Source organism: Melozone crissalis, unplaced genomic scaffold (genome assembly GCF_028551555.1).
Source record: "Melozone crissalis strain CALT ecotype California unplaced genomic scaffold, PUWL_Pcris_2 ptg000013l_1, whole genome shotgun sequence".
Classification (NCBI taxonomy): domain Eukaryota; kingdom Metazoa; phylum Chordata; class Aves; order Passeriformes; family Passerellidae; genus Melozone; species Melozone crissalis.
This window is the reverse complement of record NW_026535791.1, coordinates 2,266,962-2,293,536: the sequence shown is the minus strand read 5'-3', so window position 1 is coordinate 2,293,536 and position 26,575 is coordinate 2,266,962. Positions and strand designations below refer to the sequence as shown.

Sequence of the window (26,575 nt, the reverse complement as noted above, 5' to 3'; positions counted from 1 at the left end):
AGAATTTCTCCACTGAGAAATGGTGGGCCATAAGTGCCTGGTTCTCTTTGCACAGTCACACATCTTTGCAAGGAGAACATTTTATTTTCAAAGGAGGATTTTTTTCTTTCTTCAGGACTACAAGTCTTTGCCACAGAGAAGTGTAGGATTTCAGCGTTATGGAGTCACTAAAATTATTTCTGCCTCAGAAGAGCAACCTGATTATAAAATCCAATTATGATTTGATTGCACCCAGAAACCTATCTCCTCACACATGTATCTTAAATGGCTTACGCTTTCTTTTTAAGTTCTTGCAAATTCACAAAATTTTGAGGATAAAATTTAATGATCTATTGAAAATAAATAAATAATTTGTTATATCACATTGTACTTGGCATACAACATTAGCACAGAGAACATTTGCTAGAGGTACTGTTAACTGAATATCCTTGATACATTATGCATGACTTCCCAAAGCACTGAGTACATAATATCCATCATGAAATTCAGAATATATAACTAAATTTAGAAAGAAGTATATTCAGACCTATGATCAGCATTCTGACATCTCCAGTTATGAGTTTTAATTAAACTTGCTTTTGTATTAAGTCTATTTTTATTAAATAAGTACAGAATCCTGCTTTATACATTATGTATAAGTAAAAAAATTATTAAAAAGTAATTTGTAGATGCCTTTTCTTAAAGGCATAATTCAAATCACTGTTCCCTAACTCCTCTTCACAGTTGTGATGAACAGGCACCACTGCTGAAGGTGATCAGTTTCTTTAAGAGCTTCAGCACCTTGCTGGCAATCCATTTTAGCAGCCCAAATACTGCTTCCAGTGACAACAAGCTGATAAATGAGTTCAATGGGTAACAGAGGGCACAGATATGTAGATTTTGAAATATCTGAGACAGGTTGTGCTTCCGGCCATTCTTTCTTTGAAAGCACCTTGGACAGAGGAGACCTGTGCTCTTCTGTTGTTTAAATGTTTCTAGCTGCACACTAATTAAAATTAAATTTAAATTAAATCACCCCTATTAAATGGTCTGTGATTTAAGACTCAAAAAACTATGTTTACAATACAAGGATATTTTACTTTATCTTAGGAAATCTTAAGCCTTAGTCAGACACCATGTGACCTAGTCAGGGATGTCAGGGGTGTCAGGTTCAAGCTTCTCTGCTAGGAAGTCCACTGTGCCTCACTGAAGAGGCAGCTACAAGAATCAGCTGAAATATTTTTTAATTTATAACGTTGCAACACTCCAAGAAATATACTACATAGCAGGTTTTTTATGAACACCTCATGTAAGTAAAATAAATTTAAAACTGTTATCAGCATACAATTATTTTAGTGCAGTTATAATTAACAAAGCTGCCATAAGGGCACATGCAAAAAACAGCTTAATTTGTTAAAAAATTATTCAGGACATCATTTGGATGACTGGAGGCCAGAGCAACACCTTCAACTAAATGCATTTACATCAAGCCACTTGCTTAACAACTATGTTTTCTCTTTATTTCTATAAAGTGCTACCCTGAAGACTGATGGTTGTGCATTTTTTTCAACTGGAGTGGAATTTAAATAGGCAAGGTGACAACTACAGAGGAAATAAACTATTTCAAAGTGGTAGGTCTTTTAACATCAACATGAAATCACCTACCCGTATACAAAAATAATACCAGGATTAACCATTTCAGCTTTTTTCTTGTCTGATTTTATATATACATATATAATTGGAAAAGTGAGAAATTAGAACACCTACTCCAATCATGATTTCAGGTAACTGAGATTAAAGTACAGAATATATGATGCAACTGGTTGTATTTTTTAGTTCAACTCTGATACCACTGAAACACTGAGTATCACATCCAGAGCAAAATATTTACAAGCAGTACCATGTCAGAAGTGCCACTGCATCAACATCATCTTCATCTTTTATTTTGTAGAAATAACTCAATTGCTTGAAACAAAATCTAGATAGTAGCGAAATTCAACTGATGCAGGAATGGAAGGCACAGATGGGCACTCCATGACAACCTTGCTGCCACATGCTGGCACACTTAGCAAAACTTTACAAGGCAAAACCTCAGATCCTGCACAAGTACCAGAAAACACAACTATGAAACACCTCAGAAAGATTTTTCCTAGTTCTCATGAAAGCTAAGAATTTTTAGAGGGATATTTTCAGAGGATGCTGTTCCTCAAATTACAGAGCAAAACAAAAAGAAACCCTCAATCCTCATGATTCAGATGGAAAGAAACAGATATATAAAATATCTGGTGACAGGCTGAATCCTGAACCCAAGAGCAAAATGTTAAATGACATACCCCTGAGGTATGTCTAAAAGACTTCTAAGTTCTCCTCAGCAATACATTCCAAGTTCAGTTCCAGAGGAAGCAGAAAGTCACAAGCAAAATTCAACACTGGTATGTATCACTACTCTATTAATGTGAAGGACAAACAAATAACTTGCTTTTAACTTTAGTCATAACTTAATGACCTGATCATGGAAGTCAAACCAATGTATCTCATCCTGATTCTCTTAAATGAACTTTACTGATACAGTTTTTAATACCATCTCTTGCCACCTGACCATGGAAATACATGCCATTGGTATGAATCATTTTAATTACTTTTTAAGACCATTTTCAGCTAATAAATCAGTATTGTTGTTCAGAGACAACTATTACTACTATTAAGCTACTTGAAAATATTTTTTGTACAAGAACATATAATACAAGAAGATTTTTATTTGGAAAAACCCAGCCTGTTACTGTCCAAATTAATACTTTCTACTTCTTTTGATAAAATAAAAGTTTATCATCAGATATTAAAAAAAAAAAAGTAAAACTACATTCAAGCTCTCCTTTCAAAAATGTATTTAAAAAGAGCTTCCATAAAGTCAAGGCCTTACCTTTAATAGTGCTTTAGGACAGAATTTTTAATTTTAAATAGCTTTCAAAGCTACAAGACAGGACAGATGAATAAACTTATAAAATAGATACACAATGGCCAAAAATTACAAAAAACTCCAGTTGTTCCTCAAACTACTAGATAATGCCTGATGACTATAAAGAATACTCCTATGTAATCTATCCCACTGCCTTTTAAAAACCATTCCCAGAAAAGATGACTCATAAGGATGCTTCACAAACAATAAGAATGCATCAAAATTTCAAGTGGTCTGACTTCCCTGAAGAGTTCCAAAGAATCCTCATCCAAAGGAAGAGCTCAGAACATTTCAGGCAGAACAGTAAACTGTTAGAGTTTACTGTTAAAGAGTTACAGCCTCTATCCTCTCCTTCATATGTACTACAGAAGATGCCCTTCTGTATCCAGATGTATCCAGGGCCTTGAGATTTTTTCAAGCATTGCACCAGCATTTTCTATACCTTTGCAATTTGACTCTCCAAATGAGAGTAAAATCTATTACTGACCTTGAGTACCATGTTTTTTCTATTTTGCTGGACTGACACTGTGACAAGTAAACTTTACTGTCATAATTCAGGGAATAGTGCCATAAAAACACTGGCAGTCAATTAAGGAAAAGCTAAGATGGCTATACAGTATTCTAACTGGAAAGGATAACACATTTACAAAAACACTTCTTGCTTTTAAGAAGCCACCATAATCCATAGCTACACTTTTAATTACAATCTGCACACATCTGACAGTTTGTCTGGTTCATTGCCAAATAAGTGACAAAGCTGTTGAAATTCTGATGCCCTCAGTGTAATAATATGGCCTGAAAAACACCTTTGGAAATACCTCTCAACAAAAAGGTGATGTTACCAGCAAGAGATACAGAGAGCAGTAGAAACCTGACTTATCTGACGGTTACTGGAATAAAAGTGTGTACCATCTTCACATCATGTATACAATGAAATTTTTTTTTTAACTTTCTACTGTTTCTATTTTCAAAAGCCCTTCAGATAAGAGAGAGGAAGGACTGTCAAGCAGGCAAGCAACTAGCATGACAAAAGTGGGAAAATCTGCTCAAATCTCTGCTCCAGCCCCAAGTAAAAAAAAGTCTAAGGAGTTCACTCAATATGTGCCACTGCTCTTGCCTGCACATGTGAATGGAAGTAAATCCTGATTACTGACTGGTGTGAGGAAAAACACACTGAAAGATCACAAGGCACTTAGTACTAGTCACAAGGTCAGCAAAATTTAAAGAGTCTAACATACTGGACAACAATTTATTAACTTGTCAAGGTAGCATGCAAGGAAAAGCTTTCCAGAATTCAAAGCTAAATGGCAATTTAAAAATTCAGTCCATGAAGACTTACATAACACTATTTTAAATAACACTTGCATTCACCAGCAATGAGTGTTCTAGAAATACTTTCAATTAGACTTATGGAAGACTCATTTGGTTTAGAAGCTCCTTACAGTAAGAAAGTTTTTCTAAGGCCAGCCTGGAAAATATGACTAGAATTACAGAGGACATTTCCTGCTCCTTCACTAAGTTAGATGGTTGTTGGTATTGCAATAGAAGTAGTTTATCACCAGCTTTTGACGCAATTTTCTAACAGGCAACTTTTTATCTTTGCTTACAAATACCATACTTAAAGTGCATGTATTTTAACTACAGTAAAGTCACATCTGTAGTGGTTGATGGACAAAGACTTCTGTGCTGGCATTTTCAGCATTTTACAGCAGCCTAAAAGCAAAAACAGACGGAAAATTTTCCATTGAATGGTGAGGGTAACAAATGGATAGCTCTAGCAGCTATAGATCTTACTGATGTTTCAAGCTACCAATTAAGAGCCAGGAAGAGAGCAAAAGATTCTGCAAAAAAGCTACGTCGCTTTCTTTTATGGTGAAACACGTCAGGGCAAAAATATCAGGGCAAGTAGATCATTCTTTTTAATACTGTTTATGACACTATTTCATTCTAGTATTGAGCTTGTGACTCAAGTACCTGAAAAATGCTTGAGCTAAAAATCTCTTTCTGAGGGCAGTACTATACTAAGACAACTTCAAACACGCTAAGCATCTTACTGCCAAAGATAATTTCAGACATCAGTATGCAGGGGGACAAAGCAGAAGTCCTACTCAACACCACTACAAAGCAGAAAAAACAAGCAAACAAAAAAGCCAAACTTGAAAATTGCAATTTCTTGCTGTATGTTTGAAATTATTCTCTTGTGCATATTCTGGAGACACTATTGCAAATAGCTGCAGTTTGCTTTGAGGTCTACACAATATACACTAAGAAAAATTACAGACCTGACGAACAATTTATGTGCAACACAGATTTTTCACTATGGCCAAATCATCTTTGTCTAACAACACACATAATTAAAAAATACTCTTCTTTTTGGAATACTTCCAGACTTACTAGAAGATGTTTCTAGAAAAGCTGTTGATTCCCCATGGCTGGAAGTGTTCAAGGCAAGGGTGGATGGAGCTCTGAGCAACCTGGTCTAGTGGAAGGTGCCTCTGCCCGTGGCAGTAGTGTTAGAACCAGATGATCTTTAAAATCACTTCTGACCCAAACCATTCTTTCATTCCAGGAGACAGGGAAAGCCTAACTGCAACCAGGAAAAGCCTAACTGCCACTACCTACTGAAGAAATACCTTGCTCTTCCTCCTGGGACCCTGCTGCTCAGGCTGTAGCCAGAAGAAAGAATGCATGAAAACAGAAGTCTATGGCAGCATTTCTCACACACAGCAAAAGTACAATGTTTATGAGAATTGGTATTTTATCAGTACTATGGTTAATATTTTAACTTCAGGCTTAAAATGAGACAGGAAACAATAGAATGATCGATCAGTAGGAGTCACTGTACCAGATTAGAGAAGGTACTACAACTCACTATACAACAACTCAAGCTGGCTAGAAAGCTTACACTGTACTTTGCCTTTCTCTGGAAGTTACTAAAAGAGAACATCAACAAGGATTAAGTGAATCACTCTCCTAGTTTCTACTTGTCAATTAGAAATGCTTCAGCAGATCCATTCAGACCAAAGCTGCTTATCTTCTACTCCAGCCATGGGCACTCCCAGTGCACCTGTAAAGTCACTTTGATCTACCTCATTTCTCCAGAGGGACTTAGAGACCTGCTCCAAAACTGGCATACCATTCACAGTCTGGAAAAGGCTTCACTAGATATTATCCATAAGTGAGCAATGAGTTACTGAGTCAGCCATTATCTTTGTTCTGGCTATCAAGAACCAGAACTGAACAAGATTTTTCTGATTCCTCTTGCTAACATAAAAAGGTAAAAATTGGAAGCAGAAAGAGAACTCTGTAACACAGAAATCCATCCTTATATTTATAGATTTTAAGATGGAAAGCCTCTAGAATAATATAGGTCTCAGATGGCCACAAAATGATCCTTGCATTAAGTCAATACCTGCTTATTGAGACAGATCAGAGCCTTGGATTATACAGTAATTTATCTATCTAATAGTCTTTTAACCATTTTTAACAGGTGCAGTGATATTTATACATCTTTTAGGCAGTTTTACAAAGGGATATCTTTCCAGAATTCTAGAATATTTTGATGCTACTGTGAATGCTCTTAGTGACAGAAAAAAATCCCCAAGCACTTCTATATATGGAGGCTGCATTAATCTTTTTAATGTTCTTTATGTTCCTACCAAGAAGTCTTCTAGGAGTTTAATTCACTCAGTGTCTGACACTCAAATGCAGTTAGCAATTTGTAAAATTACAGAATCTGTAAAAATCTGAAAACTATTTCAACTGAAGACTGGATTTGAAATGCAATGCCTAATGAATTACACAGGGAATTGTCTTTCAAATGCCTTTCGGAACAAACAATACAGGATATTTTCTTTAGCACCTGAAAAACTAATCTCATCAATCTGTAGTAATGAATTAAGTATGTCAACTCATTTTAAGCAGAGCAAATTAACAGAATTCATATTTTAGTTGGTGAATCAGGTATGTGCACTAATCTCTTGCTCTCTGTCTACATTTAGGTGTTTCCTGAATGTTTTCACTATCATTGGCATTATTATGAGAACAGAGACATTAAAAAACAGTTCAGGATGAACTACAACAGGAAGTCACAATGATCCCTCACTGACTACCCAGAAAGTGTTTTCAAACCAGGCAGTCAGAGCAGCCCAGTCTCAGAAGAGCTTTTAATGAATAAACATGCATACAGTGAAGCCAGCATCCTGCAAAGTACAGCTCCAACCTTACTCCTCACCTGTATCCACACAGCAACTCTGAAAAAGGGAAAACAAATACAGGACCTGTCTTTCTGCCATGGTACAGACAAACTCTGCATTCACGGGCAACAGAGGGAACTGGATGGAATTCCCTCACAAATACAATCACTAGAAAATTCCTTTTTGTGATGCAATACTATGACATCAAAAGTCCTTTCACCAACTGCATCATATAGATGAATATTTCTGATAAACATCTAAGTAAACTACCTTCAAAGTTACTCAGTAATTTGTCTTCCTGTCTTGAGGCTGAAACAGTGATCTGGTCCTTCTGATCTGGTCATGGGATAAATCCAAACAGCCTGGCCATATCAACCAATAAGACATGCCAATTTTTAATACACTTCAAAACAAATTTTAAATCAATGTTTTTCAGCATGCCACTTTTTGCTTTTCTGTGAACTTTGTCTGAGCCACAGTCTGACCTAACAAATACAGCAAACCTAACTAACAGAATTAAGCATAAATGTGTTGCTTGTAAGATCAATCAGACAGCTTCCCATCCTCTATTTTTACCTCTTCTAATTTTAGGTCTTTCTTTGCTTTACATCTGTCAGCTGGGTCCCTGTCTTGGGTTTGCACAGCAGCTTTTGGTAGCAGGGGGGAGCTACAGTGGTGGCTTCTGAGAGAAGCCAGCAGAAGCTCCCCCACTGTTCGACAGAGCCCATGCCAGCCAGCTCCAAGAAAGATCCACTACTGAACAAAATCAAGCCCATCAGCAATGGTGGCAGTGCCTCTGAGATAAAGGAAAAAAAACTGCACAGCTGCAGGTGAAGAGGGGTGAGCAAATCTGAGAAAAGCAGCCCTGCAGACATGGATTCTCTAGTAAACTACAACAGGACCTGTGGCCCCATGGAGAGAGGAGCCCACCCTGGAGCAGATTTGCTGGCAGGACTTGGGGCTCCATGGGGAATGCACACTGCAGCATCCTTTTCCTGAAGGACTACACCCCATAGAAGGGACCCACATTGGAGCATAGAAGGGACCCACATTGGAGCACTTTGTGAGGAACTGCAGCTTGGGGAAGGACTCATGCTGGAGAAGCCCATGGAGGACTGTCTCCCCTGGGAGGAAACCCATGCTGGAGCAGGGCAAGAGGGTGAGGAATCATTCTGCTAAGGAGGAAGGAGCAGCAGAGTCAATGTGTGATGAACTGACCACAACCACATTAACAGCCCATTCATCCTGCTTGGGGTAGAGAACTCAGGATTGAAGTTAAGCCCAGGAAGTTGGGAGGGGTGGGGAGAAGGTGTTTAAAGATGTTTTAATTTTCTCATTATCCTACTCTGATTTGGTTGGCTATGACTTGAATTAATTCATAAACAGAGAGCTTTAGTTTTATTCATAGAGTTATGCTGTACAGGTACCCAGGAAGGATGAATTTCATAAATTCTATGCATTTCTTAAGTTAGTAAATACCTTGAATAGTTATAATGACCTTTAGCACTACTTTTGTAGATATGTAGTCTGCTAGAATATTAGGTGATGGGAAATTAAAAATGCTAAACACTTTTGGCATTTTTAACAGCAGGTGAATTAGCAAAGAAAATGGACTGAGATTGCCATTTATTATGACACGCAATGATCTTTATGAGCTTTGACCTTAAACAGCCACTCATGTAAATGTACGCTTACTGTGACTGTAATTAATCACCTTCCCCTGTCCACCCAGAATTTTTCTTGCTGAAAATTTCAAAGTCTTGGCAGATTGTCCAAAAAGAATGAAGAGAGGAGAGTAATATACTTGTATAAACCAGGTCTAATCCTATTACATGCTGCTGACTGCCTTACTGACATATGCTCAACTTACCTTATTATCAGTCATAACAGTTTGCTTTGCAAAGCTGCTTATAAGAAAATTCTACTTATTTGTAAGTATTTTCCTTAAAGTAAGAGGAAGGATCAGTTGTCAATCTGCCAAAATTCCCACCATGGCAAACTGTGAGAAAGGAAGCAATTCCTTATAGACATGCAGCTCCATCTGTAGGAACGCATCGACACTCTGTGCAAACCTGGGACCTGGACACTGCAGAAGTGATGACTCCATAAGAACAGTCCAGGACCCCCACCACAGAGAAGACCAGAAGAAAAAGGGCCAGCAGGATGCTGCAGGACCCATATGGTGGTGACTTTATTTCTACTTATCTCACATTTACTGTTAAATAAAATCTGTACTCTTGACTTTGGCATATGGTCTCATTTGCACCTACATTTGGACAAGGCATCTTCTAAAATGTGAATCCTAGCAACAGCCCAGCAAAAGATTACCACTATATATTCATTTGAAAGAACATCAGAAAAATATGAAACCTTACAGTATGAAGAAAACAAAGCTAACAAAAAAGCCCCTCAAAACTTTTCTCTAAAAATACTGAGCACATTTCCTAAGGCTTTGCTACTAGATGATGCTATTATCTTTCTTCCTGTTCTTCCCCTTTGCTACTGCTCTTTCTCCACAGCAGAAAGTAACCAAACAGAAGCAACAGCAGCTTGAAGTTAGCTCCTTCAAAAGAAACAGAAAACAGGATAAGGAAACAGCAAGAGATAAGAAACCTGTAAGGCCACAACAAATTTCATGGAAGAACAGAGGAAAAAACAAAACAAAACAATACAAAAAGGAAGCATTAGGCCTTAAAGAAAAGGAACATTGAGGGAACGAACACAGAAAGACCCAGGTCCTAATGGACCTATATCTAAGATGAGCTTCATTTGGGGGAAGTATGGGCTTACCAGATTTCCCATGAGGTACTAAATAACCACATGTTAGTTACTAGCTTGGCATTTCTTATTAATAAACTGCTTGGTTTATCAATGCAGCTGATAGTGTGAAAGAACAGAAAACTTATTAAAATCTCCGCACACTGCAGTAAAACAAGGGATATTGCACTACTCCTGATCTAATATATTTGGCACAGGAGGACTGACAAAACACTAAATCTTTAAAAACTCTGGGAAAAAATATATTTGAGAGAACAATCAAGAACTCTTTCTTTCTCTTTGAATGCTCACTTAAGATTCAGCATAAAGCAACTGGAATCCTGGTGACTGCATGACCCCAGAGCATTCTGAAAAAACAACCATCAGAAGAATTTTAAGATGTTGGTAACTGCAGCATTATCAGTCAGAATGCAGATAATGGTTTTCTGATTGCCCAAATCAATTTTCATCACTAGCAGCAATTACAACTGCTATAGCAGACTATGTACAATACTGCAAGTAACACATTCCAAGAATATAAACAGGGGGGGATGCTGAGAAAACAGAAGTGCTTAATTTAAAACTAAATACCACTGTGTGCTGCATGAAGATGTCATCAAAACACATCTGAAAGATTACCCCTGCTCATCAGCCAATTAACTCATTCTGAAGTTCACACCTGAGATATGGAACAAAGTAGAACTCCTGCATCTGAAGTCTATAGTCTAAGAAAGTTTCAAACACATAACGAAAGCTGCAAAGCAGCTCAGAGTACTAGCAGGACAAACCAAGGTGCAAAATAAACAAGTTTGAATTAACTGACACAGTTCACTTGTGAAATGCAATCATCTGCACAATGTTTTTTACGGATAGAATCGAGGAATGTAATACACCTGGCTTTTTACAATGGAACAGGAAAAGACCCCTCAGTCCAGAGAAAATACCTACTTCCCAAATAAAAGCTTTGTGTGAAGGCTGCTGTAAGCCTAAGGTCATTATGTCTGCCTTGGCTGGAGTTTCTCACTTCTTCAGGATTATGAGCAGAGATGGAAAAGAGGGTGAAGATCTTCAGAAGTCCAGTTCCAGGCAGTTCTTCTGTACTGTGTTGAATATGGCATTAAAGGACTGTGGTGAGCCAAAGGCAAGAAGAACTCCACACTAATATACAACATTTTGCTGCTCCACACATGTATGGAACACAGCAAATGAGCTTGGAGTAACAGCTTTAAATTTTGTGCTTTAGAGGGAAAGAAATTTCAAATACTGGTTACTGAACACTATTAAGAAGTAACATAGAGCAGATAAACAAATGAAGTATCATTACAATTAATTTCATGTAGTGGTCTACTTACTAAGAAGATAAACGCTCAAAGAAAGGTTTACAACATTTGAGAACAGCTTTTTTTTTTTCTTCTTCTTCTTTTCATACTGGTGGATCTGCTGCTCCAGCACTGGCTATTGCCTTTTATTCCATGGCCAGAGCCAGGGAGGGCCAAAACAATCTTCCATGTGCTGCTCAGAGAGAGACTATTGAGGAGGGTGTTAAGTCAGTGAAGAAACTGAACAAGAAATTTTGGAAGCCAGGAAGAAATTATGCCACTGTGCAAGGCTAGCAGAGCTCTTGAATTGCTCTCTCTGTGCTACACCACACTGCCATATGCACGCAAACACCTGATGGTGGAACCCTGCTCCTAATAGCCACAGAGACAGACAAAGAGTAAAAATGCAGCAGAGTGATATTCACCTCCTTTGCTCTGAAGAGGGATGGATGTGAAGCAGCAACTCAAGTAAAGATTCACTTCTTTGCTGAGCCCCATCCAAGGGCTTTGGTAGAACGGTGCCAAAGCATTCCTCAATTCTACAACTACCAAGAGTTATTTGTAACTATACGATACAAATAAATTATTACAAACCCAAGTAAGTCATGAGGAAGAGCGAAAGGCATAATTTATAATAATTACAATAACTCAGTTTGCAATTTTTATAGCCTAAACTTTCAATAAGAAAACATAAGTGTTTCTTTTTCCCGTCAAAATGCCAATTTATTGTTGATTCTGAAATCAATAAAATTGTGTAGTCTTTAACACATTGAAAGCTCTGAAGCTCAGCAGTTGTCTCCAAAACCTCTGTTCCAATCAAACTTACACAGACATTCTAAAAACAAAAGGTTTTCCTGAAGAACAATGAATTTAACAGTGTAATATTCCTGGAGTCTACTGGAGAAATTTCATCAGTATTGCCCTAGAAATTTTCAACAATCATTTACAATCAAGTAAGACAATAACCTTTGTGCTCCCTAACATGCCAGAAATTCTGTTACTCTGCTCTTAAAAATCCACATTACATATTTCATCAAAAACTCCCTGCAAGCCACTAATATTAGAAAAAAACCCCAAAAGTTTGATGAAAAAAGAAGCTTCCTCTCTTCACCATAAATGTGCAAGTGAACACAAAACAAGAAATAAAGTATAACTATAACAGAAATGGTAATGGAACATGCACTTGTGTTGATCCACTGTGCATCAACCTCATCCCAGCAGACCTTCAGGGAATAAGAGAGTATTTGCAAGGTCCACAGTCCCACTACTATGCTTCTGTGCCAGGTCTATGAAGAAATCACCTCAGTGACTGGTAAAACATCAGCTTTTGGCATGTAGAGCAGCAAACTCTCATCACATACCACATATGATTAAAAATAACAGTTGTGAACATTATACTCACAAAATTCAATTGCTATAGCCATGGTCAATTAGCTTAAATGGTCAATCTGACAAATATGTTGGAAATCCTCAGTGTGCTGTTGGATGCAATGAAAAGGTTTACAGAAGCATGGGTAATTGGCAAATCAATCCATCAGAATTCTTACTTGTAACTTGTTCAGGGTCACAACACTGAAATATTGGTTTAATCATATAAATTCTTAATTGCAGAAAAGACAGGACTTATTACAGCTTTACTTAAAGCAATTCAATCATTACATTAACTGGAATCAATGTTATTTTCAAAAAGCAAAACACAGGTAACATTTCCATACAGGCACATAATACCCATTTTCAAATATTAACTTAAAATATCATAGAATATCTTGAATTTAAAAAATGTTTCAGCATACAAGTAGTTCAGAATCAGGAATTCATTTTTCATTTCCATAACTTGATTTTGAAATGAAATTCCTAAATTAGTATGTTAAGATGTTGATATCCCAAATTACTCTGTTTATTTACAGAGCTTCTCAAGGAAATTCAAAACACTCAAACCTTGCACTGAATAAATAAAGTTACTTACAGCTTTTGGATTTGCATCCAGAACATTAGAGTTAACAGACCAGAACTACTTCTAAACTAAGGTTAATGAGATTGTTTTAAGAAAGAAGTTTGACTTATTAAAAGGGATGAAATTGACACAGTAATTTCAGTTGTAAGCTCCTCACATTAAACATACTGCAAGTTTTTGTAGATGAACATGACCTAATTTTTTGCCATTCTTTGTGGTTTTCAGAATAAAAAATAATTATTGATGAAGAATAATGTCAAGTCCTTCACCACAGTGATTATCATACAGCCTGTCCTGAGGCTACCCCAGGACAACACAACTCTCTCCTCCTTAACAACAAACTCCACAACCTCAACACCCTCCAGACCATCAGAATGATCTGGCCCTGAAACCCTGCTACAGCTCCAGAAATCACAGGGAGCTAAAGCAATGCCTCCTCAACACCATCCACGAGAGGGTCATGAGAAGCAACCAGAACAATTCATCTTCACTACTGACCACCATTTATCCCATGATACTTTCACAAGAATACTCAGTGGTCCCAGTGATCAAGGGGATTTGGGAACCTGGATTCACAGGAGAGACAGACCAAATCCCTCCCTCTAAACCTCCTTTCCACACTGAAATTACTGTTCACATTCACACTGAATGTGAACAGTAGCACATTCAGTGCCTAAGCACAAGCTATAGGCTAGATCTCAAGAAAAGGGAAATTCAAGGCAGAAGCAGAGGTGCTGTAAACCCAGTAACTACAGGAATTATCCTCAATGGATGAAGAATTTTCACAATATTCTGTAGTATATATTTCTGTGAGTAGGTTATCAGTCACACCTACTCAAGGGATTTGACTTCTCCCTTCCTGTTTAAATTTTCTCACATGGTGCCAAGATTTCTTGAGCTATATTTGGCAAGTGTATCTCAAATTCCATGGGAGGTGCTAGAGATTAAAACAAAATGGCGGGTTTAAGCATTTTTCTGCTTAAAATCTCAATAGAGTATGGGACAAGGCACAGAAAAGAGAATGCTATATTGAGCATTCTGGGAGCAGCTAAACAGGTCTGTGCTTCAGGGGTGTAGCATTATAGCATTATAGCTTGCAGAGATGTGATACAGGCAGGTATCAATGCCTGAATCTGCCATATCTTTTGAGTGTATGCCCCTTGCTCACCCACGTGTATTTTGTAGATGTGCTCACAGCAGAAAGACTGTGACTCTGAAAAATCTTCAATTATATCTACAGCATATATTTTGTAAAATCTCATATGCAAGCACTAGTTCCTGTGGGAACAAGAAAATATATTAGGGAGAGAACAGGAGAGAAAGGGGGGAGAGAAGTTAAAGCATATTTATTATCCTGCTGTTGCTGTTGATCTTTTAATGTTCTATAATTATTCAGCAACCATTCATTCCCGAGAAAAAGCACCCTTGACAACTGAGCTCTTGGATTTCTTCCACAAGTCAGTTTTCCAGCCGGGTAAGAATCCCCATCCTCAATTTTGTCCAGTGAAAATAGGAAAAAACATCTCAGTAAGGAAAATGTGTTCAAGCTGTATTTCTCTAAGTTTTCAGCAGGCTAATCCATTTTTCTTATGGAACTTGGATAAACAGCTTTTGCTCTGCTAGTCAGAGCTTTTTCAGGTTTTGTTTTGCTTTGGACACCAGCATGGTGCAACTGCTACAGGACTGCCAAAACCTGAATCAATGCACTGAACTGCCATGACTGAGCAAGTTTTACCTCCTGACACTGCTTACAGATGACATCTAAATTATTTCTAGCAGACAGCAATCAATGCCTTCTTTTAGGGACCAGGTATCACTTCCTGCATGATGCTGGGAGCTGATAGCTGAGGATCACCTAGCACATTAGTGCTGGGCAGGGAACAGCACCTTCCCTGACTCCTGCTCTGCTCTCCACCCCTGAAGCACAGACCTGTTTAGCTGCTCCCAGAAAATTCCTTTCCTACAAAAACATTATTTTTTTTAAGAAATCAAAATCTTCCTCACTTCACATAATGTTCAACACATCAGTAGTGCTCTAAGGCATTGGGGTAGCAAAAGACTAAAACCACTAAAGGAGAAATACAGTCCTGTTCAGCTTCATTGCAGCTAACAGTTGCTAGCAGGGCAAGGACCTTTAAATACTGGTTGAAACCTGAAAGTACTTTAAACAGATTAAGAAATCAGTATGTGTAGATTCTAGAAGAAAAAGTGGAAAGCCACAAGCACAGGGATGTCCTACTTGGGCCAGGAGCTGGCTTCACCCAGCTCCTGTCCTGGGGCAGCTGTCACTGCCTGCTGCTCAGTGTTTCACTTCTTGCTCAAAAGACTACTTCTTACCTAATTTTCTCCAGACTCTCTTCAAGTAAACAGTATTGAAAGCTCTCTTCAAGTAAACAGTATTGAAATTTGTTGGAGGGTTTGAGAACTATAATCTAATCAGTACTGAGTGAGGACAAGGTAGCTGCTTCTTTTTATCTTAAAGCATTTCATTTGTACATATCACATCAAATTCTCATAAAATGGGAGACAATTAAACATCTTAAGATAAAAAAAAAAAAATCCAAAACCTTAAATTTCCAGTTTTTCTTCACTAAGAATATATCAGAAGACTTGTTTTATCTGTTTTCACAGTCTTTTGCATGAAAATTTAATTAACAGTCATAAACACCCAGAAATACTTTCTCCAAAGCATCCTTTAAGAGTCTTCACTTCTTACTTAGTTTATTTATTGCATGGAGATTTATCCAAGGTGGAGTCAATAACACTGCAGCTACCTACTCATCTAATCTCCTGCTCAGGCACACTCAGCAGAGCGTGCCAAAATCTGGTTAGTCAATTCCAGTTGCAGCAAGCCTGGCCTGTCCCAGCATGACAAAGGCTGAGCAAAATCTTCCCTGCAATTGCTCCTGCAGCACCAGAGGAAAAGAGAGAACATCCTTCTCTCCTCTAATTTTTCCTCTCTTTTTTTTTTTTCCCCTAAATTCACAAAGAATTATTATTTAATACTAAGAATGGGAAAGTAAATTTCTGGTTTGGTCATGTCAGACCTGGCGGGCTGTGTATTAGTGAAAGATAGCAAAATAATACTTTGTAACCCAAGGAGTTTGTAACCCAAGGGAGGCAATTAATAAAACAAACAAGAGGATAAAGCAGAAGGATGTGGAAACCAAATTATGGCCACAGCTGCTCTGAAGTGACTGGCTACTCATAATTGTTGATCTAGTCCTTTTCTCCAGCTGCTAAGCTGCATTAACACGGCTAAAAATACCTTTTCTACTTGTTTTGGCTCTCCTTATTGCTTTCTCTTTCAAGAAAACATTACTAATTACCAAAGTAGTAGTGTATAGCAGAGTAAGTGGGTCACAAGACATATTATGAAAGCTCTAGTGAAAATGTTAACATTTTCTGAACTCCTGACTTAGAGAGCATATATTTTCTAAACTGGTTTATGTTCCAATAGTTTTTGTGTTTTATCATTTCTTCCTTCTTTATTCCCCTAGGTATCTTGTACAAGCTGCTTGAGTCATATCCCACACAGACTATGGAGAACTTTAACTACCATGGCCTCATGTCTAAGATCCTGAGAAGCAGGCAGTGTTCTTAATTAATTCCTCAGACACTCAGCAGACAGAAACTGGCACCTTTATCTACTGTCTGCTGCTCCCTTCCACTTCCAGGCATGAAGAGCCCAGGTCCAAGCTGGCAGCCTTTCCCAGTGGAAGCTTTTTCCCTGAAATGAGCCACACTGAAAATGACAGGACTTGGCTGCACAGAGTTCTGGCAAGAATAGCCTCTAAACAACAGAAAAATCCCAACAGTTTTCATCAAGGAGACACGTCAGCTCCTGAGGCTTGCACCTTATTGCAGAGAGTGAGCTAAGTGCTTCCAGAATAAAATGAAGTCAAAGCAATAGCAGCTTTACACAGCTGGTACCCTCAAGGAGAGCAGGTGCCAATCTCACACCAGACCAGCACTAGTAAATCAGCTTTCCAAATGCAAGTGCTGCACAGAAGAGAGGCAAGAGCGCATAAAATTGTGGGCTTGGGGCTAAGGCTCCACATTTAACCCAAACCATGCCCATGGGCACACAACCTTCCACCCTCCCCTGCAAAATCATTCCTCAACAGGGATCAACTTCATTCACTTTCCAATAGCACTGACAGATTTATTCGCTTGGCCAAGAACAGGATAGGAGATGTACATCAGCAAGCAGATAATTTTGAAAGAAATGGATTTCTTTCCACAGCTGCTGAATAATATTTTATTCCCTAAAAAGAGGCAAAATTAACAAGCAGTATTCATGAATGTGATACAGCCTGATTTGATCAATGTTTTCTCCCTTTATTAAGATGTTTGTTAATTATTCATTCCGTAATTTTCCTAAAACACTTGCTAAATGCATTAAAAAGCATGCATCTTTATACATTCAATTACAGGCAGAAAATTTCTATTGCTTGATTGGGGAGTCATGATGCCAACAGCTCTCATAGCTTGCCATCTTTGAAGGCAGAATCATACTTAAAACTGAGCATAACTAGGCTTTTCATCTGAAACTGTAATTACTTTCCACTTCAGAGTTACACAATGGAGCATCTTCCTACACTTAAGCCTCCCAGAGCACAGCCAGCTTGCAAAAATCAGACAAAGAACATTATCGATTTTCTCAAGGGAGTAAGATATTTGCCAACTGTCAAGAAGAAACTGTAACTATTCACGTGTAGCAAAAGTAGATGCAGTGTCACACATCCCCATGTCCATATTCTAGAAATCACTGCAGCTGAATGAAACCTCGGTTTATTGCAATCCAAGCAACATGAAAAACTAGAACAGCCTCTAGGAAATTAGTAACATATACATGAAGAAAAGGATAACACAGGTTTTGTCTGGGGTAATGAGGGGAAGGAATGAACTTCCATGTAAATATTTGCTGTTTAAAAAGAAGTTTGGCAGAAAAAGGTCGGAGTGAGATTTGGTACATAAAAAAAATAATCTGCCTACAAATCATAAATGTGACCCAAGTCAGAGAAAAAAATGGCATCAGTACTTCAGCTGAAATTGCTACTCACCTGATAAACATAATGAAGAAGATGAATTCCAAAAGGCTTCCGCACATTTTATGTATTTATACACACACAAACATATATATTCATGCTTTATCAGAATCCTTCTATACCAAGTTATTACAACCACATCAGAGGAAGGGAGTAAGAAAAGACAAGCAAAGAGAAAATGCCTTTAAAGAGCAGTTAATCACAACACTGTTTATTAAAGAAAGCAATGAAATAATTTTAAAAGCATTTAAAACCTCAACCAGTAGCTTGATCAAAACAACAAAACCCCTTACCTGTGCATTCTTATTCCTGGCTTCTCTCCTTGCTGCTTTTTCCTTTAGCCTCTTCTCCTGAAATACACAAGATGTACAATTTTAAAGCAAACTCCTGCACTGTTTTTATTTTTCTTTAATATTTTAAGATTAATGCTGAGCCATCCAGGTATTTTTAATGTATGTACATGTTAGACTTGTAATATTCATCCTACATGTTACTGAAAACAATAAATGAAAGATCTGAATGAGACATTATTTATTCTTTTTGCTCTTAAAGGAAATCATAAAACTACAAGAAGGATCGAAGCTCATATTTTACCAAGACTTACTACTCGTAAAGGAATAATGCAGCTGAGTAATTCAACAGAGCTAGTATTTGCCTGTAAAATAAGGTAGTTAAAATTATACTAAGAGATCCAATTTTTCTTATTTCTCAGTGACTTAAAATGAAATAAAATCCACTTAAACTAAAATGAAAATTTTCCTAACTTCAGAATTGCTTAAGTAACTGGGAAGTGAAAGCTAAAACATCTTCTGCCTTTCATATGTCCATTACCAACAAACACTTTACAACAGCATTTGCTCAGTAATTACATTGATTCAGAAACCATTACAAAGATCTCTTAACCAAAAAGATTCTGCTACAGGAAAATGACCTAAATGCAGATAAAACTCATCCAAAGCCGCCTGCTAGATCTGTCAGCATACAGAAGTGCCCAAGATATTTAAATCAAATTACTTTCATTGCTGCTTGTTTTGTTTATTATTACACCAACTAAAATATTATCTCTGTATTTATACTGTTAGGTCCTTGTAATTGAACATCCCTTAAATTTTTTATTTCATGAGGAAAAGACAGAAATGCAACTGAGAGCACATCCTCTAGAAAAGCACACAGCTCCCTCTTCTTATCTTAGTGATCCTGATGACATTGGTAATTGAAACTCTTTTATGCTAGCTTAAAAATATTTCTGAAATACAACTCAGTTTCTCTGAGCAATACAGGCCACCCTGGCATCAGCACATTTAGACTCAAGTTCACATAAAAGGAGACATTAACATCAGTCCAGGGTCAGCACTTCAGCACAGAGGAGGCTGAATTGCAGTTCCATATCAGCTCACTCATGGGAGTAAGGAGAAAGCTACAGTTTCAGTAGTCCTGGTGCCATTTCACCACAATGATGCTGCCAAAACATATTGGTAAGTATCACACAAAGTTGTTCAGAAAAGCAGTGTTTGACTGCAGGCATGGGAAAAAGAGAACACAGCCACCAAGATTTTCAAAGCTGGTGTCTAAATTCAGGGCCTTTTGAGACATTTGCCAGGTATGTGCCATTTTCAAGTCTCCCAATTGCCCACACTATACAAGTGTTAGCTTATTTTCAAAATCCCTTTTTGTGTAAGTCAACCTCTTCTCTCCAAATCAAAATGAAACAATTCCGCAATGCTTTGTGCAAAGCTGTCTGACTCAAACAACTCAATACACTCAGGGTTACATACCAGGGCCTTTAATGCATGCTGTGAAACTAAAAAAAAAAACAAACAAACAAAAAAAAAAAAAAAAAACCACAACTGCAGACACATACAACATAGCTGTCTTATTATTTAGGTGTGTTAAAGTATAAAAAAATTATAATTAAAAAAAGAAAAAAAAAAGAGAGAGAAAAAAATTACATTTAAGGCCACAATATGGGACAACAAAAGCCACCAGGACTAAGTAATGTCTGGTCTACATGAAGTTCCTCCAATGAAGTAGTCCTATGCATCATGGTCACAACATGATCATCCATATTATGATTCCTTCTCTCCCAAGTCAAATTTATATAAGTTTCTGATCCTTTTTACTTATGCTTTTCTAATTATTCATTTAAGTTTTCCACTTCCTCCACTCCACATAGTTTAGCTGCACATTCTCCACTCTTTGGGGTAACCATTGGGGTTCTCTCATTTTTCTGCTAAAACTGTGGTAATATTCAAACTTAACCCCTAAAAAACAGAGAGAACATAGGTAGAAAGTAATACACCATATGTTACAAAGCAGCTTTTGAACTGGACAGTTTAGAAAATTTTGGATAGAAAAATTCTGATGGAAAAATTCTATGGTGTATGAAATGTCAGTGTTTTAACTACAGCTACAGGCTTGAACAAATATAGCAGCAAAGTTCCTGCTCAAGGGATTTCTAACAGAGCCCTGAGAAGACAGCTATGAAAGCAGAAGACTGACATAAGGACACAGGAGAGGAGTACACAGGCAGCATTATAAACTCTAGTCTCTAAAGGACGGTGAAGACACAAAAAGATTCTAAAGTTAATAGGTCCAGAGACTGAAACAAGGAGCACAAGAGAAGAACAAGACAGAGAAGCAATCACCAGGAGATACTGTCAAGACCTGCTTTTCTTTTTCCCAAGCAGGGGGGAGAAAGGGTTTGCATCCCTGCCAGTGAAAAACAAAAGCAGGTTTTGCAGAGGGTGCATGAATGCTGGCCCCGAGCTGGATCTAGGAGTGCATTTCAGAAGCCAATGTCCTAATCAGGCTGCTTCTGCTGCTTGACACTAACACACTCTTAACAACACTGGCCACTCACAGGGTCACAGCATCATTCCAACTAGAAAGAACATCAGGAGGTCAACTGGTTCAACTTCCTGCTCACAGAAGAGTCAGCTCTGAGGTAAGGTCATGCTGCACAGGGCTTCATCCAGCGAGGCCAAAATCCCAAGGCTGGAGACTGCACATCATCTCTGATCAGTCCATGCCACAGCCTGACTGCTCTCATACAGAAAAATGCCCCATAAATCCATGCTGAATCTCTTGTTTTACTTATGGCCATTGCCAGAGGTTTTGGTCCATTTAATTTGTGACATGGTAATTTACTAATCAGAACACTCACGTGAAAAGCCATGTAGAAATTTCAGTGTATTCCACAGATGTATTTACAAACAAGGTTCTGCTCTGACAAAAACATATAACTCACTATACATCTAACTTCTACAAACCCACATTGGCTAGTATTGTATTCTTTTCATTTAGTTTTTCATTAATAGTATTATACAGCTCAGAGATCTTCTTGGTCAGCTTTTTAAATTTACTGCAAATTATCTTTTTTTCTTCCCTCTTACAAAGCTACTTTAAAAGGATGGTTATAACCTCAGTAATCAAAGGGATGAAAATTTTTAGTCATCAACATGTAATATGGCTAAATCACTTGGCTTTAAAGAAGAGCTGCAAACCTTTAAACTTTTTTGCACTAGAACTGACAACAGAAACAGCTCTGCCTAAAAGGAGCCCAAACCATGGATAAAGCTGTATCTAATATGTGGGAGAAATGCTCACTGCTCTTAACCATGAAGCTAAGAAGTCTGACACTGACTTCTTTTCACATTTAATCTCCCCTTCCTTCTACTCTTGGGTTTGAAAACAAAAACTCCTTTCATTCTTAAAACTCCAAGACACTTAAATAAATATTCTAACACTTACATTCTACGTTCTCAACTTGAGACAAAAAAATAACTAACTGTAGCACGGCAGCTCTCTCCAGCTGGTGAGGTTAGGAATATGTGAAAGACATTAATAGAGAGCTTAAATCCCAAGTTTTTAGTTATAAAAAAAATTAAGTCCACAAATTTTCAGAGTCCTTTCCTCCCAGAGGAAATCCCCTCCTCCTTGGACTCTCTCTTCTTTCTACATTTAGGAGTTCATTTTACATTGTGCAGAGGGTTTACTGCAATATTAAAAAAGCAGTGTTTATTTCTGTTATTTCTATTATGAACAGCTTTGTTTCATACAGTAATTTTTCTTTTAGCTTTTTTGAGGCGTAGAAAATTTGTACAATAAAAGTCATCTTTCTTTCTTTTAAAGAACTTATGCATAGCTCAGATTTACATTCAATAAATTCTTTTAGCTGGTGACAAGCTGCTGTTTTTCCACCCTAAAATTTCACTGACCTCTTACATTTCCTTACCTGAAGGGAAATCAAAGTTTCACTCAACAAAACTAATGCATATTATGGCATATTTAGCTCTGAGAGCATTAAAAAAGCCTGTGGCAAATCTATTTCCTGGAAAAATTTCATGCTCATCTGAGTCCTCTGAAATCTTTTTATTTAAATACTCAAGAACTCCCTCAGGTTTTGATCCATCATTTTAACACTAGATTTTTAGTAACTCTTCCTTTACATACTGATGCCATAATTTGGAGCTACCAACCCATTCTATTTAACAGGCGAGGTAATGGTCTACCAAGTTCTGGAATAAATCACTCCATTGCCTGGAAAAATCTGGCTGTGGTTTGCAAATACATGTTGGTCAATGGTGGAACCTTGTCTTGGTATCCAACTACCTTTTGTTATTTTAGTGGGACACAGCTAAATTCAGTCAGTTGTGCTGCAGAAAACACAGAGTTGTTCAAAAGTTCAGAGCAGTTCTCATACAGTGGCATTGCAATAGTCAAGAGCTGGTTTCCACCAGAATTTTGAAGCACAAATGTGCTTGAAAACTGACTTAATAAATGTGTTTCCCACAGTTTTCTTCTCCAAGATTTCACACCAGGCTTGAATTGTTTCCATGCTCATGGCTCATTGCTACATTTATATTGCTATCTAGCTTAAATATTTTGCCTTACAGAAACTAGAAAACATCTACATGCAAGTACTTCTCCAACTAACATTCCTAACAAACATTCCGAAACAAACTAACACTCCTAACTCAAACATTGAACTGAATAAACTTATTAGCATTTATTTGAATACCATTTAAAAAAAAAATCTGGAAATAACTACAATTTTGGTAACTATTAAATAAATCTTAATACCTTCAGGAAAAAAAGCAAAACCATTGTCATTGTTTTGTGTTTGTTTTGTTGTGAGGGTTTTTTTAAATCTCAATGTTTGGTTTTAGAAACCTAGTAAATAATCTCTTTAAGCAACAAGATATATAAACATAATGATGTAAGCCTCATCTGTAAAGCTGATATTTATTTAAAGGCAGGAAAATGAAACACCTGGTAATCATCAATTTAAGGCAACACAGAGTAGGCATCAAATGCATGTGAAAAACAGCACATGGACAATCTTGATCATTAAACAAGCACTGGAAAAAGTCTTAGAGGCAGTGGAAAAAAGGTATTATCATTAAAAAGAAGAAAACAGAAGCTGGCAGAAACTGACCCTTAAAAGGACATTCTTGGAACAAAACCAACACAAGAAACCAGTGGACAAAGATCAAAATGATTCCTTTCCCAGTGAGTAAGTTTTAAGGATAGGGAAGTTTTTCTAAAGCTTTTAAGTGAGTTGGTTTAAACATGTACATGGATGAGAGGCTGGCCATGAGCTGTCAGTGTGCTCCCACAGCCCAGAGAGCCAAACGTGTCCTGGGCTGCATCCAGTGTGGGCAGCAGGGCCAGGGAGGGGATTCTGCCCCTCTGCTCTGCTCAGAGCCACCTGCAGGGCTGCATCACCTCTGGGGCACCAGCACAGGGAGGACAGGCACCTGCTGGAGTTGGTACAGAGGAAGTCAATGAAGGTGATCTGAGAGCTGGAAGACATTTCATATGAAGACTGGCTGAGAGAATTCAGAGTAAGTAATGTTTAAAGCTGTGAACTAAAATTTTAACAAGAAATCAATGGAAGTCACACTGCAAACCATGCTAGTATATTCCAGAGAAAAATAGAGGAAAATTGGCAAGGATGCCCTTCATCTCATTTTGTGGCTGCTTTAGCCTTTGAAGGGATGATGCCAGTGGAAAATTCATTATCAACAGAGGTCACAGGTTCCTGAGTTGTCTTAATGCAGCCACCTATAAGGAACCACCCAGCTCAAACACCAGGAAAACCACAAAACCCAGGGCTCCAAGCACACTGCAGCTGGAAAAGGCATGCCAAGGAGAACACAGAACTGCCACAACATGGCTTCCTACACACCTCTCTCCTTCGAGCCAGCCTTAGCTCAGGGCTGCATTTACTGCTCTGCCTGGGGTTAAGGTTCCAGAAACCACAAAGCCCAGGGCTTCTGAGAGAAGGCAGAGAAGCCCCTCAGGTATCTGTGCCAGCTCATGCAGGCACCCAGCAGTACTGGGATCCTCAGCAAGCAAAGGGTGCCTCACAGAGCCTTACACACAGAGGTCAGCATTTTGGGCTGTTGTTCCAGTACATCCTTCAGCAGGACAAGCAGCCTGGCATGGAAGCTCCCCTAGAGCACTAGGGCTGGTAAAGGCCCACTTTAAGGTTATGCCTGAACTACTTCAGCCTCCACCCACAGCTGTGTCCTCCTGGCATTCATCCGACTAGCGTGTACACAAACCAGCTGGCTGGAGCCTGGTGCTAGGAATATCAAGGTTGTGGGATCAATTGCCATATGGGCCATTCAATTCAGAGCTGGATTCAATAGTCCTTGTGGACTCAGAATATTCTGTCACCTGTGATCTCGTTTTCTTATTTTTCACACCAATAAGATGAGGTCAAAAACTCTGATTTTGCTGCAAGACTCTCAGAAAACATCTAAGGACACTTCAAGCTCTAAGTGTAGCCCATTCAGCTGTTAAAGTGAAAGATAAACAAGCAAGCCCTTGCCTCCACTGGCACCACAGGGAGACCAGATGGATGCTGCAGCTAAGGCTGAAACAGGATGCTTGTCAACCCATTTCTCAGTGTCCATCCCCCTTATCTTAATAGCTGTGCATCTGGAGCATAACAGCAGCACTGCCTGCACACAAAAGCTATGGAAGAGCTCAGACAGGCTTTCTAACAAAGTAATACTCCCTGATTTATTTTACACATCTCTCCATCTATACTCTTACTTACTGCTGAGCACTCCTCTCAGCAGTAACCTCCTTCCCTTTATATTTCGCTCCTACACTGGCATACTCTTTACGTGAGAGAATTTTATCATTCTTACCCAGCACCACATTAAACCAACTGTACACATGGTAATCTGACAAATTCCACCTCAAAGTGCAGGACTATTCAGGTGCTTTATTTAATAAAGCGCATAATCCTGCATGGCAATTTTTTTTACTCCTTCAGATTACTTCCCTGGAAATATGATGCAACTTTCTTTTAGAATTAATCTAATGACTGATTTCAAACTAAAAATACTGTTTTTCATGCGATCATTTATCGTCAACCATATTGAACAGCTTGTGTTATATAACATCTATTCTATAAAATTAAAAAAAACCCTGTGGAATCTTTTCCATTTCTTGAGCATGATGTACGTTATTCAATGATTCATTACAACACACTACAACTTTTAGAATTATTTTATAAAACTATAAACCAAACATGTTTCAATCAAAACTACTCTGCCATCAACAGAAATCACTTGCAAAAGCAGGGAGGCAGAGCCTACAGCTCCATTTGGAATGGGGCTGCCAAAGGAAGGAGTAAATCCTAGGGACACATTGATGGTAGGAATACGCTGAATGTAAAAGTGCAGTTTGCAATGACAGCCAGTTACAACTGAGACAAAGACAAGAAGGAGAAAAAGTACTAAAGTGAATATGAAATACTCTAACCCTAATGAGCAGTAAGGCAGACAGTAGCAAAAGATGTGAACTCTTAAGTCACTGGCAGATGAGCACTTAAGGAACTGCACAAACACAATCTTGGGAAGATTCACACAAAAGTTTGTAATCTGTAAGAAAAAGAGAAAACAGGTTATCTATGTTTATCAGCCTCATGGGAAAGAGTAAATTTCAAATTGAGTATTTGAAAGGTACTATGAGACTGAGCAGAAAGACTAGCATGAGGAAAAACCCAAGGTCAGTGACTACACAAGGGCCCTATGATGTAGGTATGAAATGAGACATATTTAGGATCTACTTTATTTAATGTGTTGGTGAGTGCGCTTATCAATCAAAGGAGTGATGAGATCTCCTTAGTACTGCTGGTGAACATCACCCCTTATCAGTCAACAAGAAGAAATAAGCTTGTGCTGCCTGTGCTGTGCATGTTTATGTGAGTGCAGCCTCTCTTGTCTCTGTGGATATCCAGAGTGTGTCTTGTGCGTGTGCCCCTCTGTGCAATACACGTGCAGGGCGCTCGCTCTGCAGCCTGGAACAGCAGCAGGCTTCAGCAAAAACACCTGCAGATGAAA

At 38.1% G+C, this 26,575-nt stretch overlaps 1 protein-coding gene across 1 annotated transcript in view; it reads right to left on the bottom strand.

The window, feature by feature from the left end:
• The window catches only part of DDX10 (DEAD-box helicase 10), a 154,230-nt gene that overhangs the window by 22,802 nt on the left and 104,853 nt on the right, over positions 1–26,575 (bottom strand). Inside the window, exon 16 of the mRNA XM_054271895.1 lies at positions 18,506–18,562. Within this exon, the coding sequence (XP_054127870.1) occupies positions 18,506–18,562 (57 nt within the window). The remainder of the gene's footprint in view (positions 1–18,505; positions 18,563–26,575) is intronic.